General features: G+C 35.8%; 1 protein-coding gene and 2 long non-coding RNA genes across 5 annotated transcripts in view; 2 read left to right on the top strand and 1 right to left on the bottom strand.

Moving 5' to 3' along the window:
* Positions 1-17,663, top strand: part of LOC137714737 (uncharacterized) — a 46,592-nt gene extending 28,929 nt beyond the window's left edge. The window contains exon 4 of the long non-coding RNA XR_015960654.1: positions 17,503-17,663. This is a non-coding gene — a long non-coding RNA (uncharacterized LOC137714737). The remainder of the gene's footprint in view (positions 1-17,502) is intronic.
* LOC148697885 (uncharacterized) lies at positions 11,421-13,536 on the bottom strand. Its single transcript, XR_015960663.1, has 3 exons — positions 13,350-13,536; positions 12,666-12,969; positions 11,421-12,031 (listed from the first exon to the last, which is right to left on the bottom strand). It is a non-coding gene; the product is annotated as an uncharacterized LOC148697885 (long non-coding RNA).
* An 836-nt stretch (positions 17,664-18,499) lies between the features above and the next one.
* LOC148697884 (copper-transporting ATPase HMA4-like) lies at positions 18,500-19,955 on the top strand. 3 transcript variants are annotated; one of them, XM_088690930.1, is made up of 4 exons: positions 18,500-18,600; positions 18,773-19,103; position 19,233; positions 19,340-19,955. In XM_088690930.1, the coding sequence occupies exons 2-4, from the start codon at positions 18,796-18,798 to the stop codon at positions 19,517-19,519; spliced, it is 489 nt and encodes a 162-aa protein (XP_088547056.1). In that variant the 5' UTR covers positions 18,500-18,600; positions 18,773-18,795; the 3' UTR covers positions 19,520-19,955. The 3 variants fall into 3 exon arrangements, with proteins under 3 accessions (XP_088547056.1, XP_088547055.1, XP_088547054.1); XM_088690929.1 differs by lacking the exon at position 19,233 and having other exon boundaries at positions 18,773-19,035; positions 19,355-19,955; XM_088690928.1 differs by lacking the exon at position 19,233 and having other exon boundaries at positions 18,773-19,050; positions 19,355-19,955.
* The last annotated feature ends 57 nt before the right edge of the window (positions 19,956-20,012 follow it).

The raw sequence follows: 20,012 nt of genomic DNA, 5'->3' as shown, positions 1-20,012 counted from the left end.
GACCACGCTCTCACGGTTTTGTTTCTTGGAACTCACACGAGAACTTCTGAGTGGGTCGTTCATCCTGGAATTGCTTTCACGAGAACTTGCTTAACTTCGAAGTTCCTACGGAACTGAGCTCCCAAAATGCCTCATACTATATAGAGGTGGGCGTGTACATATAAGGCATAAAGGATCTTCTCCCCTGGGCGATGTGGGATCTAACATTGTCACATCCCAACCCGGGCTCGACTCCGCCGTAGCACGATATTGTCCGCTTTGGGCCCCGACCACGCCTTCACGGTTTTGTTTCTGGGAACTCACGAGCAACTTCCCAGTGGGTCACCCATCCTGGGATTGCTCTAGTCCAAACTCGCTTAACTTCGGAGTTCCGATGAACTCCAAAGCCAATGAGCTCCCAAAATGCCTCGTGCTATATTGAGGTGGGCATGTACATATAAGGCATAGAGGATCCTCTTCCCTAAGTGATGTGGGATCTAACAATCTACCCCCCCTTAGGAGCCCGACATCCTCGTCGGCACACTTCCGGCCAGGGATTGTCTCTGATACCAAATTGTCACATCCCGACCCGGGCTCCACCACATCCAGGGCTCGACTCTATCGTAGCACGATATTGTCTGCTTTAGGCCCTGACCACACCCTCATAGTTTTATTTCTGGAAACTCACATGGGAAATTCTCAGTGGGTCACCCATCCTAGGATTGCTCTCGCACGAACTCGCTTAATTTCGGAGTTCCTACGGAACCCAAAGCCAGTGAACTCCTAAAAAGCCTCGTGCTAGGTAGAGATGGGTATATACATATAAGGCTTATAGGATCCACTCCCCTGAGCGATGTGGGATATTACAAATTTATTTGTACAACTTACACTTTCTACAAACATGAATTCCTTCTATATATACTTGATCAATCACCTGCTCCTAAAAATTCAGTTTGATACGAAAATCATCTATATGCATAAATGTATCATTAAGTTCACTCATTATTCATACAATTTATCAACACATTCAACTCACACCTATAACTAATTAATCTTGCATTCACCAATGTGTCAAGCTTTACGGAAATACAACATCGGAGACTATGAAACTTGTAAATGCAACTGAAGGAACACTTGAGTGAAACCGAGACTCAGTAGTGGGTTTTGTGGAGAAATGCAAATACAAGGAGCTGCAGGAGGAGGGTGAAGTTGCCAAATTCTTGGGGAGGAATCTTCTTTTGTGTCTGTTTTTTTCGGTTGTTTTTGTTCTAAAAATCTATGTGCATATGGACCATCTAATTCACCATTTGGGCATGAATACTGAAAACCATTCCAAAATTTTGATCACCGCACCAAGCCCTTCCTCAAATTCATTTACGCACTGTAGTCTCTTAGCGTATTACTTTTTTTCACATAAAATACTTGATTAACTTGAGATATTATTGCATCAGAGAAGCCAGACTAAATAGGTCAGAGCCTTAGTTGTAGCAACTGTAAAGGCATCTGCAGTGGGAGTTGGATTCTCTCCCTTCTTTTTTTTCCTCTCCTTCCCTCCCCTCCTATTTGAACAGTCACGGTTAAACCATGTCAATATCTTATATTAATTTTTTATAGAAAGAAAAAGACAAAATAAAGAATGTGATAGCAGAGGATGGAAAGGGATGGAAAGAGAATGGGAGAAAATCCTGATCCCTACAATGCACCAAGAAAAGTAGGAAAACGTTTTCTACACCCTCAATATCTTGCTTTGTATTGATTTTCTTTAGATTTATTTATTCCGTCCTATAGAACTTGAGCAAAGCAAACAAAATATTGTTGATTCGTATGATTAATAGACAAATGGAACGGGATGCAATATTAGAAGGGGTGATGCCAAAGGGCACCCACTTGTGCCCATAGAGCAATAGCAACAATGCAGAAACCAAAAAAATGTAAAAATTTGAAATAAAACACAAAATAAAAAATTTTCCTAAAATCAAAAATAATGTACAACAAATTCCACATAATTTACGACAAATCCTACGTAATTTACAACCAAGTCCTTCAGAATCCCACGTTGAACCCAAGTTCTTCATGCGGTGAAGCTCACTTAACCACAATCCCTTCTTACATATAACTTTTAAAGAGTCTCACAACTTTTTCTAAATTGAAACAAATCTTTTACAAATCAATCAAAAGAAAACACGAACAGCCAAGAACAATATATTGAAAATACAGCAAGACTTTACATCTTTGTGAAACATCTGCTGCAAGCATGGCAGCATATGGGGAGGACTCATGTCTGTCAACATTCACCTTCATGCAACCTGCATATAATATATATATATATAAACTTGTATGTACAAAAGGGTTCACAACACCAAACTCCAAAATGAGACAAATCTTTCATTGAACGAATAAGTTTATACCAGCAAGAGTGCTTGCGCGGTACTGCGGGTTTTGAAACTGTATAAAACGTGTAGAAAGTTTTAAATATATATTTATGATAAGCCATATATACTAATATACATGTGGAAATCTTTTTACAAGCCATATCTACAATAAGCAAAAATGAGTAGTGTTCAACTTCTTTAATCTAATGGGTTTGTTTCTACCCAATTCAATTCATTGGTATAACTCCTTCTAACTATTGATTTAAGCATTTCCAACATCAACGGTAACATTCCTGTTGATATTGGTAACTTCAGCGACTTGATAGATTTAAGCCTGGGAAATAATTAGTTGAGCGGAGCAATTCCAACTTCAATACAAAGGCTACAAAATCTCCAAGGTTTGTATTTGAATGATAATGAACTGGGAGGACATATCCTGTATGAACTCTGTCAACTAAACAACCTAGCCGAGTTAATTTTGGGTGGTAATCGTCTATCTGGTTCTATTCCTTCCTGCTTGGGGTACTTTAGCAGTAGCTCTAAGAAGTCTATCGTTAGGGTCTAATTTGTTAACTTCTAAAATACCATCTTTCTTGTGGGAACTCAAGTATATATTGAAGGAAAACTAATAAAAAGAGCTTGAAAACTTTGAGTTTTAACGATAAAAACAAAATAAATGGTAAAATGAATAGTACCAGCCTACCAGGATTGACTTTTTAGTATAAAAATATGGTTTTTCGTTAAAGTGAATAGTACCGGAGCTTTTCGTTAAAGTTCTCATATATTAAACCTAAACTTGTCATCCAATTCTCTAGTTGGACCACTCTAAGAAGACATCAGAAAGTTTGTGGTTGAAAAAGATAACAGAAATATCTTTTATCTGCACTCCAAGGAAAATACAAAAGGAAAAGGAATTAAAGAAAAGTTACACTTCAAATATTTCAAATTAGTGATTAATCAACCAGATAGTTAGTCTCAACGATCTAACATACCAGGGACATCATACAAAAATTCAAGTAAACCCCATAAACTCCCAACTCCTCAACTCCATCACTCTACCACCACTGTTTCTGATTCACCTCTTTTTCGAGCTTTTCGATTACAAATTTATATATAGCAAATTGAATGCTCCATTTCGAATCATACATACATAGGCAGAAAAGGAAAAACTAAACTCCCACCACATAAATTAATCAGTAACCAAACAAAGAAAAATTCTTGGAGACCATAACAAACCCAATTGAATTTTCATGCAAGTTATTGTAATTGATAAAAAAAAAAAAAAAAAAAAAAAAACACACACACACACACACACACTTTGAAGTGCCCAAAATTTAAGCTTTACACCATATTCTGTTCTTCTAACACAAACAATTCTTCGTCCCTTAGGTAGTTTCTGTGGTTTTCGATCAACAATTGTACTTATATACAAAAAGTAAAATAGTCGATTGTAGACATTGTATTGCATAATATGCCTGCTTCATATAATTGCTAATAAAGGAACACTTCCTTTCTTTACTGACATTAAAAGGAACATCAATTCCATATATTGTCCATTGTTTTCATTCTCAAGCCCACACCACAGATAAACTAATGAAGGATTCAACACTTGAGTGAACTAATCAATGTCATTTTATATTTACTAATAGCTATAACTCAAAAGTGTGGAATTGTCTTCAACTTTTTTTTCAATTCTCTATACAACCAATCATAACAAAAAAAAGGAAGAGGATGATGCTTAGTTGTTTATCGTTGATCACATGCATCTCTTTGATTAGTCTATTATCTCCCCATGCTTCTCAGATTACCGAACTAAGGCATCTGTGACCAGATAATACAATAGACACATTGCACAAAGATATAAGCAAAATTTGACAAAAACCCACCAATATTTCAAAGCATAACAAAGAAGCTGTTAACGAAGTCCATTGAGCATCAAAATTCACCAAAATTCATATCAATTGTTGTTAAAATCTTAAAACCCAATCCCATGATATTTTAAATTCAAAAAAAAAAAAAAAAAAATTATGGGCAGCAAAACACTATCAAACTAACATGAACGAAGAAATCACTAATAACAACAAACGGGGAAAGTTACAGAACTTGGGTATTGCCCAAAACCCCCATCTCGTTCTCAATTCCAAATTTTCAACAAAGTCCATTGAGCATCAAATTTCACCAAAATTCTTACCAATTGTTGTTAAAATCTTAAAACCTCAATCCCATGATATTTTAAATTTAAAAAAAAAAATCTTGGGCAGCAAAACCCTATCAAACTAACATGCTCGAAGAAATTGCTAATAACAACAAACGGGAAAAATTATAGAACTTAGGTATTGCCTAAAGCCCCATCATGTTCCCAATTCCAAATTTTTCTGGGCATTAACGGGACATATTCAAGATGATATTCCTTGTTGTATGCTTTTTGCAGATGATATAGTATTGATAGATGAAACTCAAGAAGGGGTAAATGTGAAGCTTAACCATTGGAGAGAAGTGTTGGAATCAAAAGGTCTTCACCTAAGCTGATCAAAGACAGAATATATGGAGTGCAAGTTCAGTGCAAATGGAGGCCAAAATGAGTTAAGGGTGAGTAGGCCTAGCAATTCTTGACACGTCCCGATAACCGGACATGACTCGACACGACACGAAATTAACAGGTGTTTAGGTCGACACAATAACGAATCGGGTCGTTATCATGTAACCCGATAAGCACCTGTTATGATAACGGGTTAGTTCGGGTATACACGTGGGTAACACGATAGACGATAAGCAAAATATTAATTTTATAATTTTATAACCCTAAAAAAATATTATAATTATTATATATATTAATTTAACAATTTTATACCCCTAAAAACTATAATAATTATATATATATATATATTAAATTAAATATTAAAAATTGGTGACCACTAGATATGTGACATCCCACATCGCCCAGGGGAGTGATCCTTAAATGTATATTCTCATCCCTACCTAGCACGAGGCTTTTTGGGAGCTCACTGGCTTCGAGTTCCGTAGGAACTCCGAAGTTAAGCGAGAAGGGGGCTAGAGCAATCCCATGATGGGTGACCCACTAGGAAGTTGGTCGTGAGTTCCCAAAAAACAAAACCGTGAGGGAATGGTAAGCCCAAAGCAGACAATATCGTGCTACGGTGACGGAGCGGGCCCGGGAAGTGATCCGCCCCGGGCCGGGATGTGACAAATTGGTATCAGAGCCTAACCCTGGCCGTGATGTGCCGACGAGGACATCAGGCCCCTAAGGGGGGTGGATTGTGACATCCCACATCGCCCAGGGGAGTGATCCTTAAATGTATATTCCCATCCCTACCTAGCACGAGGCCTTTTGGGAGCTCACTGGCTTCGAGTTCCGTAGGAACTCCGAAGTTAAGCGAGAAGGGGGCTAGAGCAATCCCATGATGGGTGACCCATTGGGAAGTTGCTCGTGAGTTCCCAAAAAACAAAACCGTGAGGGAATGGTAAGCCCAAAGCGGACAATATCGTGCTACGGTGGTGGAGTCGGCCCGGAAAGTGATCCGCCCTGGGCCGGGATGTGACAAGATCGGCTTAAATATACATACCATTCAATTTCTTAAGTGTTATACATACAAAATAAATAAATTTAAATCTACTTAATAAATAAATACACACACACACACACACCATTGAACTGGATGGGATACAAATTCTACGAAACTAATTTGCACGATCCAACCGTCAAACTTGTTTGTATATGCATCGAGATCGCATCAGCAAAAAATCGCAAAAAACAAACATTCAGATATAAAGTAACGGAATAAAACTTTTCGACGGTTATCAAAGAAAAATCACGATTTAACAGTTATTTTAACTCCGATTTTGATGATTTTTACAGTTACACTCCTTGACCCTATACGAATACAATGAATGAACTCGATCTTCAATTTAAAATATTTACACTAGTGGATGTCACAAAATCTTATGTTATACTTAATGAAAGTATGAATAAACTCTTAAGTGTTAGTGAATCTATTATTTTGATGGGATACGCATTCTACAAAACTAGTTTCAACGATCCAAGTGTCAAACTTATTTGTATATACTTCGAGATCGCATACGCCAAAAATTACAAAAAACAAACATTCAAATATCAAGTAATGGGACAAAACTTTTCGACGGTTATCAACGAAAAATCACGATTTAACAGTTATTTTAACTCCGATTTTGATGATTTTTTATAGCTACAATCCTTGACCCTATATGAATACAATGAATGAACTCGATCTTCAATTTAAAATATTTACATTAGTAGATACCAAAAAATCTTATGTTATACTTAATGAAAGTATGAATAAACTCTTAAGTGTTAGTGAATCTATTATTTTGATGGGATACGCATTCTACGAAACTAGTTTCAAAGATCCAACCATCAAACATGTTTGTATATGCTTCGAGATCGCATACGGCAAAAATTGCAAAAAACAAACATTCAGAGATCAAGTAACGGGAGAAAACTTTTCGACGGTTTTCAACGAAAAATCATGATTTAACGGTTATTTTAACTCCGATTTTGATGTTTTTTTACAGCTACATCCTTGACCCTATATGAATATAATGAATGAACTCAATCTTCAATTTAAAATATTTACACTAGTGGATACCACAAAATCTTATGTTATACTTAATGAAAGTAGGAATACACTCTTTAAGTGTTAGTGAATTTATCGTTTTGATGAATACGCATTCTACAAAACTCATTTCAACAATCCAACCGTCAAACTTGTTTGTATATACTTCGAGATCGCATACGCTAAAAATCACAAAAAAAAAAAAATTCAAAGATCAAGTAATGGGACAAAACTTTTTGATGGTTATCCACGAAAAATCACTATTTAACGGTTATTTTTAACTCCGATTTTGATATTTTTTTACAGCTACACTCCTTCACCCTATATGAATACAATGAATGAACTCAATCTTCAATTTAAAATATTTACACGAGTGGATACTACAAAATCTTATGTTATACTTAATGAAAGTATAAGCAAACTCTTAAGTATTAGTGAATCTATTGTTTTGATGGGATACGCATTCTACGAAACTAGTTTCAACAATCCAACCGTTAAACATGTTTGTATATGCTTCGAGATCGCATACGCGAAGAATTGCAAAAAACAAACATTCAGAGATAACGGGAAAAAACTTTTCGACGGTTATCAACGAAAAATCACGATTTAACGGTTATTTAACTCCAATTTTGATGATTTTTTACAACTACACTTCTTGACCCTATATGAATACATTGAATTAAGTCGATCTTCAATTTAAAATATTTACACTAGTGGATACTACAAAATCTTATGTTAAACTTAATGAAAGTAAGAATAAACTCTTAAGTGTTAGTGAATCTATTGTTTTGATGGGATACGAATTCTACGGAACTAGTTTCAACGATCCAACCATCAAACATGTTTGTATATACTTCGAGATCGCATACGCCAAAAATTATAAAAAACAAACATTCAGAGATCAAGTAACGAGACAAAACTTTTCGACGGTTATCAATGAAAAATCACGATTTAACGGTTATTTTAACTCTGATTTTGATGATTTTTTACAGCTACACTCCTTGACCCTATATGAATACAATGAATGAACTCGATCTTCAATTTAAAATATTTACACTAGTGGATACTACAAAATCCTATGTTATACTTAATGAAAGTATGAATAAACTCTTAAGTGTTAGTGAATATATTGTTCTGATGGGATGCGCATTCTACGAAATTAATTTCAACGATACAACCGTCAACCATGTTTGTATATACTTCGAGATGGCATATGCCAAATATTGCAAAAACAAACATTCAGAGATCAAGTAATCGGAGAAAAGTTTTCGACGGTTATCATTAAAAAATCACGATTTGATGGTTATTTTAACTCCGATTTTGATGATTTTTTACAACCACACTCCTTGACTCTATGTGAACACAGTGAATGAACTCGATCTTCAATTTAAAATATTTACACTAGTGGATACTACAAAATCTTAAGTTATACTTGATGAAAGTATGAATAAACTCTTTAGTGTTAGTGAATATATCGTTTTGATGGAATACGCATTCTACAAAATTAATTTCAACGATCCAACCGTTAAACTTGTTTGTATATGCTTCGAGATCGCATACGTTAAAAACCGCAAAAAACAAACATTCACATATCAAGTAAAGGGACAAAAATTTTCAACGGTTATCAATGAAAAATCACGATTTAACGGTTATTTTAACTTTGATTTTGATGATTTTTTACAGATACACTTCTTGACCCTATATGAATACAATGAATGAAATTGATCTTCAATTTAAAATATTTACACTAGTGGATACCACAAAATCTTATGTTATACTTAATGAAAGTATGAATAAACTCTTAAGTGTTAGTGAATCTAATGTTTTGATGGGATACGCATTCTACGAAAATAGTTTCAATGATCCAACCATCAAACATGTTTTTATATACTTTGAGATCGCATACGCCAAAAATTGCAAAAAAGAAACATTCAGATGTCAAGCATTGGGACAAAAAATTTCGATGGTTATCAACGAAAAATCACGATTTAACGGTTGTTTTAACTCTGATTTTGATGATTTTTTTATAGCTACACTCTTTGATCATATATGAATACAATGAATGAATTCGATCTTCAATTTAAAATATTTACCCTAGTGGATACCACAAAATCTTATGTTATACTTAATGAAAGTATAAATAAACTCGTGTTAATGAATCTATCGTTTTGATGGAATACGCATTCTATGAAAATAATTTCAATGATCCAACCGTCAAACTTATTTGTATATGCTTGAAGATCACATACACCAAAAATCGCAAAAAACAAACATTCAGAGATCAAGTAACAGGACAAAACTTTTCAACAGTTATCAATGAAAAATCACGATTTAACGGTTATTTTAACTCTAATTTTGATTTTTCACAGCTACACTCCTTGACCGTATATGAATACAATGAATGAATTCGATCTTCAATTTAAAATATTTACACTAGTAGATACCACAAAATCTTATATCATGATGATCGATGAAAATTGAGGATTTTGTAAAAGGAATAACATGCAAGTTTTGAGTTCCATTGGCAAGGTGTAAACTTTTGAGAAAGGCTTTACAACCTTGAAAACAAAAACTCTTTCATTTTGCATATCCTTGCACATTTAATATTTTGTAATAGACTAGTAGTGTATGAATGTTTGTTTATTAGGCTCTTATTTTCAAGTGTAGATGTAGTACTTAAAACGACAAATGTGTTTTAATATTTTGAAGTAATATTTATGTGGCAATGTATGATATGTGCAAATTTAAGAAAAAAAATACATTTTTCTTAACGGGTCATAGCGGGTCCTTAATAGGTCGGGTCACTTTACCCGTTGGTTAAAGTGACCCGACCTGTTAAAGACCCGTTAAAGACCCGTTAAGATAACATGTGTTACATGAAAACGACACGAACACGACAGACACGACCCGTTTACTAGGCCTAGGGGTAAGGATCGGAGATTAGGATGTACCAAAGAACGACCGCTTTCACTACCTAGGTTCTATCTTGCAAAAGAACGGAGAATTAGATGGAGACCTCAACTATAGAATACAAACTGGATGGATGAAGTGGAAGAGTGCATCCGGCGTATTGTGTGACCACCGTATTCCACTGAAGCTCTAAGGGAAAATTTTATAGGACAACAATAAAGGCGACGATGCTGTATGGCACGGAATGTTGGGCAGTGAAGCATCAACACGTACATATAATGGGTGTAGTGGAGATGAGGATGCTTCGTTGGATGTGTGGGCACACAAGAAAGGATAAGATTAGGAATGAGGATATTCGAGGTAAAATAGAAGTAGCCGAAATTGAAGGAAAGATGAAGGAAACTCGGATACGGTGGTTTGGACATGTGCGAAGAAGGCCTACTGACGCTCTGGTTAAAAGATGTGACTACGAAACAGAGGTCCAGGATCAAAGGGGTAGAGGAAGATGTGACTACTAAACAGCGTCTCCACAAATTAGATCAACAAAAAGAGAAACAGGAGAACCCAAATGCTACAGGGGGGGAGAGAGAGAGAGAGAGAGAGAGAGAGAGATTACAATGAGCGAGTGGTCAAAATTTTACAATTCTGCAAATACAAAAAAAATTGAATTTAAAAAAGGTACAAACATTTCAACGGAGATCAAATGAAATTCTCAGAAATTTGCGAGGAATCCTAGAATGAATACTCACAAGTGAAGAACATATAAGGCTTAGCCAACTAAATTCGTAAAACGGATGAACATATAAGGCTTAGGCAATTAAATCCTTTTGTGAAGATTCATCAACGATATCATTAAGGCTTAGCCAATTAAATTCGTAAAACAGAAGAATAATGCACATAAAAATCTTGAGTCTAATTTAAGAAAAATGAATTATGCTTATGACTTCCCACTGAAAATGTGTCACGCCCGAACGACTAAGCTTAAAATCCTAATACAACAACATCAAGGAAAATGGACTCAACACAAAAATTAATGACAAAATTGAGTCGATGAATCCATTTAAGCAGAAAAGTTAAGGCATTCACCAGTGGTCCGTCTTGAACGTCGTTGTGAATTTAGCATTCCTCTTGTGGGTTCAAGCGTCACTATCAATCAAGCCTCCTTATAAAGATAAAATTTAGAAGTCATTATTTGAATAGATGCAAACCTTCCCCATTTTGACAGGAAGAATAGCAGAGTGTAACATAACCATTCTGTAAACTATAGTAGCAGGTTTCCAAATTGTTGAAGATAATAAATGAATAGCTAGAGACATTGAGAATAGTTTTGTTCATTACTTAAACAGTAGAATGTGTACAGAGCATAAGTGAGGTTTGCCAATATAAATATACTCATTATAAATATCACTAAAGCATGCACATACATTGTGAGGTTTGCCAATATCTCCAGCTATTTCCAAGTGTGTGCTGGTGTGTTTTTTTCCTTTCAAATATGCAGTTTTTTTCATTTCAGTATAGATGTTAAAATTTCTACGATTCAAGTGCCATTTTATTTCTTCACTTGGAAAAAGAACTAAGCCTTTTAACGTGGCCGTGGTGGAAAGCAGCTGGACACCATTGTATAATTTCTTGACTCACTGCACATTTTATACCTAAAATTTCCACTTGATTATGTTTTAGCCTCTACCTATTCTTCTCTTCCTTAATTTGGCTTTGCCTAACCAAAGTCTTTTCACATTTAAGGACGCGTGCCTATGTTATTTCCTTCTCCACTGCATTCTCATCTTGCTCAAATTTATAAGAACATCAAACCAACAGAATCTCAACCCATAATCAATTTTACCCGCCCACAATAAATCAGAATTCTCAAGCTAACAACTTACATTTGATTTGGGAAGTAAAGTGAGTTGTGCAAATAATTCATCATTGTCTGGTTCAGCCTATAATTCAGCAGAAAGAAACATATTATTCCCTTGCAAGGCCCCACAACTTGAGTAGAAAAGGAGCAGCTAAACAATTAAATCTAAAATTCTTAGTTTTCTTTATAAGATCAGCCACCACAACCTTCAATAATACATTGATAACCCAACAAAGAATCTTCGATGCAAGATTATACACTGGCATCTGCTGATCAGCCAGCTGATTAGTCGACGCCTCCACCTATTTTTGAAACCAGAAAATCCAATTGACAATTAGTGATAAAACCCAGTAACACAAAACCTAATATGTATCAACATCAGCTTCAAAAACCCAAATAAATAAATAAAACACACAAATTTCTATCCCAAACGCAATCGATTAACTGACACATATACTTGGAATTTTAAAGTTGGGATTTATAAACCAAGGGCTAAGAACAAATAATAAATTACTTTACTCCTAACATGCGTAGCTTTATATAACACAAACTATTGACATTAAATAGTTAATTTGTTTACATCATAGAAAATATCATCATAGCATCCTGCAAATTTCGAGAAGTGTCATCTGAAAAACCCTGTTAACCAAACCCATAAAAAATAACATAAGGCTCACCAACCATAGCAAACCAAACTAATCCGACACAGCGAAATCCAGTCACAAAACAAAAAATACTCTGACACCCATCAGCCAATATACAGCAAGTAGAAGCAATGCAATTAAAATAAATAAATAAATAACCCAAATCTGCAACGATCCAAAAAGTTAAAATTAGGGTTTGAGAATTACTGCACCTATTGCTATTGGGCGTTGATCAAAAAGGTCAAAGTCAATACAATACAATACAAATGAAAACAGACTACAAAAGCCTCACCAGTCACCACGGATGCCGGAGCATCATCTTGTTGGCACATGACCCAGGGCACCCCTGTATCTAAAGACACAGCCATGCTTGTTGCCCACTTAATATAGGTTTGGGCGACAGCCCCGTATGCTTGATCAATGGTTCCATACTCGTTTTCAATCTGGTATAATTGAAACAACAATTAACCCATAGAAAGGTTTTGTTAAGTGCTTCTGGAAAAAGGTTTTTTTTTTTTTGGATTGCTTTCAGCTTGCTTGCTTTGTGGTGATATAGTGCTTGGGATTTCATGCTTGGTCCAAGAGAATGGAGAAGACTGTAGACAAACAAGATATGAAAATTAGTAGGTTCACTCCCTAATGAAAATTCTTTGTTACAATTAATTACACCAAGACAAAAATAAAGGAAGACTTCTAATCCCATAAATTAGCAAAAATTCTACCATCCTAAATTCCTAATCCCATTTGACTTCGCTGCCCCACACCTTTGTCCCCCGTGTCCCATTGACTAAAAACACTCCCAAATCACACCAGCCAGCCATACAAAGCCACCTGCCACGTCAAATATTAGGCACGATTCCGGTAACTAAATTCAAATAACAGAGTTCAGATAACGAAATGCAAAGAACACGATAGATATAGTAAAATTCAAGAACATGATTACGAGGATTTGTCCTATACTGTGTTGAAAACTTACCGAAGAGCGATGGTTCCAGGGCGGCAGCGGTCAGGCTAACATGGATTTAATATGAAAAGACTTTCCTTCTCCATCAAGTGTACCTGTTCAGGTAGAGTGAACAAAGCTTTTATACAAAACAGAAAATTAGCAATTTGTAAATTTATTTTGTCATGGCATACAGTTTTTAAAAAAGAAATCTTCAGCAAAAAAGATGACAGAGGCAACGTAGATTTGTTAGTCATATTATATCTCACAAAATTAACTTACATCCAGAACATTTGCTTGAGTTATAAAAAGCACTAAATTGATTGGGAAGAAAAGCTAAATTGATCTTTTAGCTTACATCCAGAACATTTGCTTGAGTTAGTTCTCATAGTTTCCTTTTTAATCTAACAACTTATATGAAATTGCAGAGAGAGGATGTTAAAATTTTTTAAATTGGAACAAAAGTCCATTATCTAGAGTCGAATTTTTCTAAAATTGTTTTATAAATTCCAGTGTAGTTAACAAAAAGAATAAACTTATGAAAAATGTTAGCTTAAGGTTGGATTCTAGTTAAATACGTGCTATCCCAAACAATGGAATTGCATCATGAGTTTCTATATTTTCCTGAACAAATTTACTGAAAATGTTTCCAACACCTAGGGGTTCAAAGATATTCAACTAGAACTTTAATCTTCAGACTTTCTCATTGTTGCAGTCTCTAATGGTTTAGTTAATCCTATCAGGCTATTGTTAGATCAATTAAAAGAGAGTTTTAGCCTATTGATAGTGTATTGTCTTATATACTTTCTCATTGTTAGATCAGTTGTGATTCTGTGTAGTTCATGTTTTTGGGTGTAAAATTGTTCATACAATCTCACTTTTTCATCTAATTAGTGAGCCAAAAAGAAAATTTTTAACATTTTAAATCCTAATCATCTCCATTTCAGCCAATGCATATTTTTTCCACCTAAAAGTCTTTGATGCATGTCCTTTTTTCTTTTTTAAGCATTGAAACATACATTGTTCGAAATTTGTTGAGCACTTGAAACTTTAGAAGTTAAGTCTTTCATTCCTTCCTCCTCCACCTCCTCATCTTTGCTCCACCGCGAATCGAAACTAAAAGTTGCTCATCCAAATCAATTTCGGTTCACTCAAATCCTTAGAACCCTAAAACCCAAATTTCTTCAGATCATTCCAAAATTCAACGGCAAACACAAAACCCAGATCCCTAAACTCACTTGATAACGTGTCAAAGGCTGGGCTGGGCATCCAATTCTCATACGTGGCTCCCGTTGGATCCAGTATGCTTTTGCTACTGCCGATCTACAGGTAAAGCTTAAATTTACATACAATTTTTTTTATTTTTCTTGATTGGAATTTGGGCATTTTGTTCGTCCTTAATCCCAAAGTTCTATAATTTATGCAACTTCGAACGAAAGACATGTTTTTTTATTGCTAAGAATTGTTAACCCCAGTTTAGATATTCATTTGCTCATTAAAATAGTGTTTTGGGTTCTGTAACCGAACCTCCTTGCTTGGAGGCAGATTGTCTACCCTCCTGGTTGTGGTGCCCTTCCATGTCCTCTTATTTTGTACGGTCACGGTTAAGCCATGTTAATATTTTATATTTTTATTACTTTTTGTCTTATTATCTCTATTAAAAAATTAATATAAAATGTTGACGTAACTTAACCGTGACTGCACAAATAGGAGGGCATGAAAGGGCACCACAACTAGGAAGGCAGGCAATCTGCCTCCCTCCTTGCTCCTGTTTTAACTCTAGAATCTTCAGAATATATGTGGGTTTTGCTTTGAATTTGATAAACCTGACACGCCCCAACCCCGATATCCCTAAATATCAGGGTAGGCATGTGTTGGCCGACACCTAAAGGTGACGAAGTCATTTTAAACATGCATACAATTAAAACAAATATGCAATTAGAACAATTATAACAAAGCAAGAACGTATTCAGAGCATACATCTATTAAGAATAATGTGGGAAAATTACTAGGAAACTATGCCAACCCAAAAATGATACGTATACTGAGAAGACTGGAGAATAACTATGCCGAAGTGTCCTGATGCTGGGATCCTGTGCCTCGAATCTAAATCCTGAGGGGGCACAAAACAGAAAAGGTGAGTGGACCATAATCTATATTAATACTAGTAATACCAAAAACCATTTTAATGTGAACATAATAACCCCTTGTTTTGAAAACATATATAATACTACATAGTAGGTTTCCAAAAAACCCTAGCATGTTGTGCATTCATTAGGAAAACATATATGCGTAAAATGATATTCGAAGATGGTAGTAAAACCGCTTGAAGGCAAATCTGTAAAACCTCTGCCCAAAGGCATATCCATAACTCTCAATAAAATTATACTCTTTAGGGGTATCATAGTCGCCCGAAGGCAATACCTGTCCATCACCCGAAGGTGAAGCTGTACGACACTTGGTTATGCCAGTGAAGAAACATGGTAGGCCCCATCACCCAAGTTGTACGACTCCGAGTTATGCCGGAGAAGAAACTTTATAATATCTCACACCAACACTAGCAGTGGCTAGTGAAGCTGTCCGACACTGCTTTCGGCAGTGATGCTTAACGCAGCCCAAGAATTTGGGCCGAGTGAACAAACCCGATTCTATGGCAAACTTGTAAATTATCCTAAAATTTTGTAACAGGCTATTACAAAACCTCTGTGTGTTCGTGAGCTGATACAGTTTTTGGGTACCAAGTCGAAATTTTGTTGGATAGGAACCCATAAACAAATATGAGGAAGTATGTGAATCATCACTCAGCAAGGGTGATTGGCGAGAGAAATTGGGTTATTCCATTCATTACTGGCTTTATCATATTCATTACCCTCTTTTTCTTAAAGGGGTTTTGGCTTTGGAAGGAGATGGAGATCAGTGACAATGATCGGAGTTCGTCGCTGTGTGGATGATCCCAGTGTAGTGCTGGTTTTCAACTCTGGTGATTTGTATGGTTTTTGGGGCATGAATTTTTGGGGATTTCGTTTGGATTTCTGGGTAGGCAGTTGTCACCTATATTCAACTTAAATTTATTTCCCTCTTTTTGTTTCTCAAATTTGTTTTATGGAAAGATTGTTTTATCCTTTACTAAACAGTTATTAGGATTAATAGTTTTGATTTCTTTTGAATTTATTTTTTATTTTATTTTGAAGCCCTGATTTTTTCAAGAACTGTCTACTGTACACCAGATGCTCCTGATATTTCAAATAAGGTAACTTCCCAAACACTGATGTTTCGCTTTTTTACTGGTATATGTAATCCATTGAGTTCTGTAACTTTACTAATATTCGTTTACTATGCAAGTTAAATTGTTATTTTTCGGTTTGTCAATAATTTTGCTTTTCTACTCTGCATCCTGGATTAAGAGGTTGCCATGTCAAGGAGTTCAAGTTTTGCTTAATAGATAACAGTTGTTTAAGCTTAGTCTGTAATCTGTATGGTCTTGATCATATCTTTTATTTTGGTGGCAGTTAGGTGTCACTAGATGGTCTACTAAAGCAGCTAAAGGTATTGAAATCAGTTATTGTTGATTGGTGGTGGGGAATTGTAGAGGTATAAGGTAGACATAAGTATAATTGGAATGGATACAAGAGGCTCTTTCAGATGGTACTTGCCTGTTTTATGTAAATACGTTTTTTCACTTGCAGAAGCTTTTTTCTCTCAGTGGGCATATAAACACCACCTGTGGTTAATTGTTTTGCAATCTTTGTTGTCATTTTTATTCTTTCCATGATTTCCTGTAAAGCTTGGCAAAGTTTTGAGATTTAGTCTCTACAATGTGGGAACCAAGGAACTCACTTCCCTTTCATGCTCTGAATTCACACTCAGTCTGGAGATTATATAATCATTTGGGCATGGTTTCTCTCTAGGATAAAGCTTCTGTCTGGCTATATATATGGAATTGGGTTTGTGTAATTAATGTCAAATAATTGAGTTCAACATAGTTATATTCCCTGACTTAAGCTTTCATCTTTTCCTTCGTTTTTCAAAAGAGGTTAATTTTATACTCATTTTTTAAGAATTATGCATAGTAGTTGTTAAATAATTGGGGCATTTGAAAGTCCTTGCTTCTGTAATTGTGAGATGATTATTGTGTTTTGTTTTATTTAATTATAATATAGGGTGATGGAAAATTTAATTTATGCAGGTGTTTTCATTTTTTGTTCCTAGCTATCAATTTGGTTTTGCACATGATGCCAAAAAGAACTAGGAATAGCAAAAGAAATCAGATGGTACAAGATCATACTTCTAGAAGTCCCCGCAGCGGAGCGCGGGCATTTTTGCTAGTGTACTCGAAAAGGCTTATAAGATAAGACCACCTTATCCTTGGAAACAAATTTCTTTTTTTAATTTAGAATCTGGTTTCCATGCGTTTTATTTTCATGTTGTTTTTGCTGGTGTGTTTAGTTGCTTCATTATACTTGTTCCTACTTTTCCTTCCGAGGACGTCGAAAACCTGTTTGTTGTGGTTTAGGAAAAAACAATTTCTGATTAGATACATTCTCTATATGTCTTGAGGGTGCAAGTGTAGTTTTTTTTCTTGTCTTTCCTCCATTATGAAGTTGCTCTCCTCATATTGTTCTGTTCATTTCATATTATCCCCTATGCTACCACCATACATTATGTTAATGTTCCGTATGATTACAAGTTATGTACTTCATTCCTGACCAGTAAAACGCTCTGCCTTGGTTCAATCAACGTTTAGGCTCTTGACATAAAACTAAATGCAATCTATGTCATTGGGTATGGAGGATGTACTTCCTGCATATATTGGGATTGAACGTGCAACTATTATTTTATAGGTGGAATCTGTCTCATATGACCCTTTGGTTCTGGACGATTATGGCTGTATGCACCTTGTCCATGTCACCAAGCCGTACTCGCCAAGTTTTAACTCCCCATTTCTTGTAGATGATAGCTCTCATTGAAGGAGAGTTCTCTCTACCCCAACTCCTTTTTTTTATAACAAGGCTAATAATTGTTTCGTCCTTTTTAGGGTTTATGTTCTTTCCAAAATTAAAAGCTGAACAAACGCTACCTAATTCATGAAGGTTGATACGTTTCTTAGTATTTGACACTTTGTTGTTGTCTGGACGTTTAAGGACGTGTTTGATCCATGCCAGTGACAATGGTTGTTTTTTATGAAACAGGGACCCTGGCAGTTGGGAAACCCATAGTAGTCAATGCGGTGCTCTCCTCCAATTACTCAATGGAGGAGTTCTGTGCTGTGTCTATTGTCACAGAGGTTGGTGCTTATGTTTCAAATTTGTACATGAAACGTTTATTTTGCGTGCTTGCATTAAAAAATTTATGTTTGTACAGTTAAGTTACAGATGAGACAACTCATTGTGACTATGCTATTGTAAAATTTTTTTTTGTCAATCATGATAACATGCTTCTATTTGAGAAATATGTAGGTAAATGGTGATTGGTGAGGCTCATGCGGGAAAATAATGTTCAGGTTGGTCCTGAGGTTGACAAGTATGTTTCAGAACATGATAATCTGGCTCGAACGTGTGTGTTGGTTTCCATTGATGGAAAGATTGCTGGGTCTTTTGTTGTAACTGATCCGGTGAAGCCAGAGGCTGCTCGAGTCATCTCTTATCTTCACTTGATAAACATTACAAGCATCGTGGTTACTGGTGATAACTGGGCTACAGCGGCAGCCAGTGCGATGGAGGTTGGCATTGATAAGGTGTATGCTGAGATGGATCTACTAGGAAAAGCTGATAGAATCAAAGAATTACAGTTACGATTATATAATAGTTACTGGGGTGGTGTGAGTGGATTACAATTACCCAGCTCCACAAGTAATTTTGTTCTGGTTTTGAAAGCAGATTGAGGATTACTAAATTATATTTCAAATGACTTACCTAGGGTAAAATAATGTGTTATAGAAATCTTCAAACTCATTTTTCTATGTTAAGCTTGTTTCTGACTTGATATGTGAGTTATCTAACATAGTGTTTTCTGACTTGTTAAAGTGGATTTGGATGCAGATGAAAGGAATGACAGTGGCAATGATGGGAGATGGAATTAATGACTCTCCGGCTATGGTTGCAGGAGATGTTGGCATGGCAATTGGTGCTGGCACTGACGTAGCTATAGAAGCTGCTTATAGTTCTGATGAAGAGCAACTTGGAAGATGTAGTTACAGCCATTGATCTCTCTAGAAAGACCATGTCTCGAATTTGATTGAATTATGTCTGGGCCCTGGGCTACAATATCCTCAGCATGCCGGTGGCGGCTGGAGTTTTGTTCCCTTTAACTGGAATTCGATTACCACCATGGCTTGCAGGTGCATGCCTGCTTCATCTCTAAGCGTGGTGTGTTCTCCCTTTCTGCAGTCATATAAGAAGCCTTTGCATATTCAGAGCATCTCCAATGGCAAGTCTGCATGATAGTGTATGTACGTATCTGAACTAGTTTTCAACCTCTGGTTATTACTTCCCTTCTTCGTTATTGCTGCAATGAATGTGTACATGCGATCGTGATTAATAATTTAGAAGCATAAGACCGTAATTCTTTGACAATTTGCGTATCATCTTTGCTTTGTTCTGTTCAGAAAAACTAATTAGCCAAGTTTAGATGATTTTCGAATCCGAAAAGTGTTCAACTAGAGCTTGATTATATGTAAACGTCGTTGAAAACGTTTCG

Source organism: Pyrus communis, chromosome 3 (genome assembly GCF_041283825.1).
Source record: "Pyrus communis isolate YQ-2024b chromosome 3, ASM4128382v1, whole genome shotgun sequence".
Taxonomy (NCBI): domain Eukaryota; kingdom Viridiplantae; phylum Streptophyta; class Magnoliopsida; order Rosales; family Rosaceae; genus Pyrus; species Pyrus communis.
The sequence above is the reverse complement of the archived record's forward strand: the minus strand, read 5'-3'. Positions and strand labels throughout refer to the sequence as shown.

Excerpts from the sequence above, each read along its gene's own strand:
- LOC148697884 (XM_088690930.1), top strand. The coding sequence starts at position 18,796 with ATGCGGGAAAATAATGTTCAGGTTGGTCCTGAGGTTGACAAGTATGTT.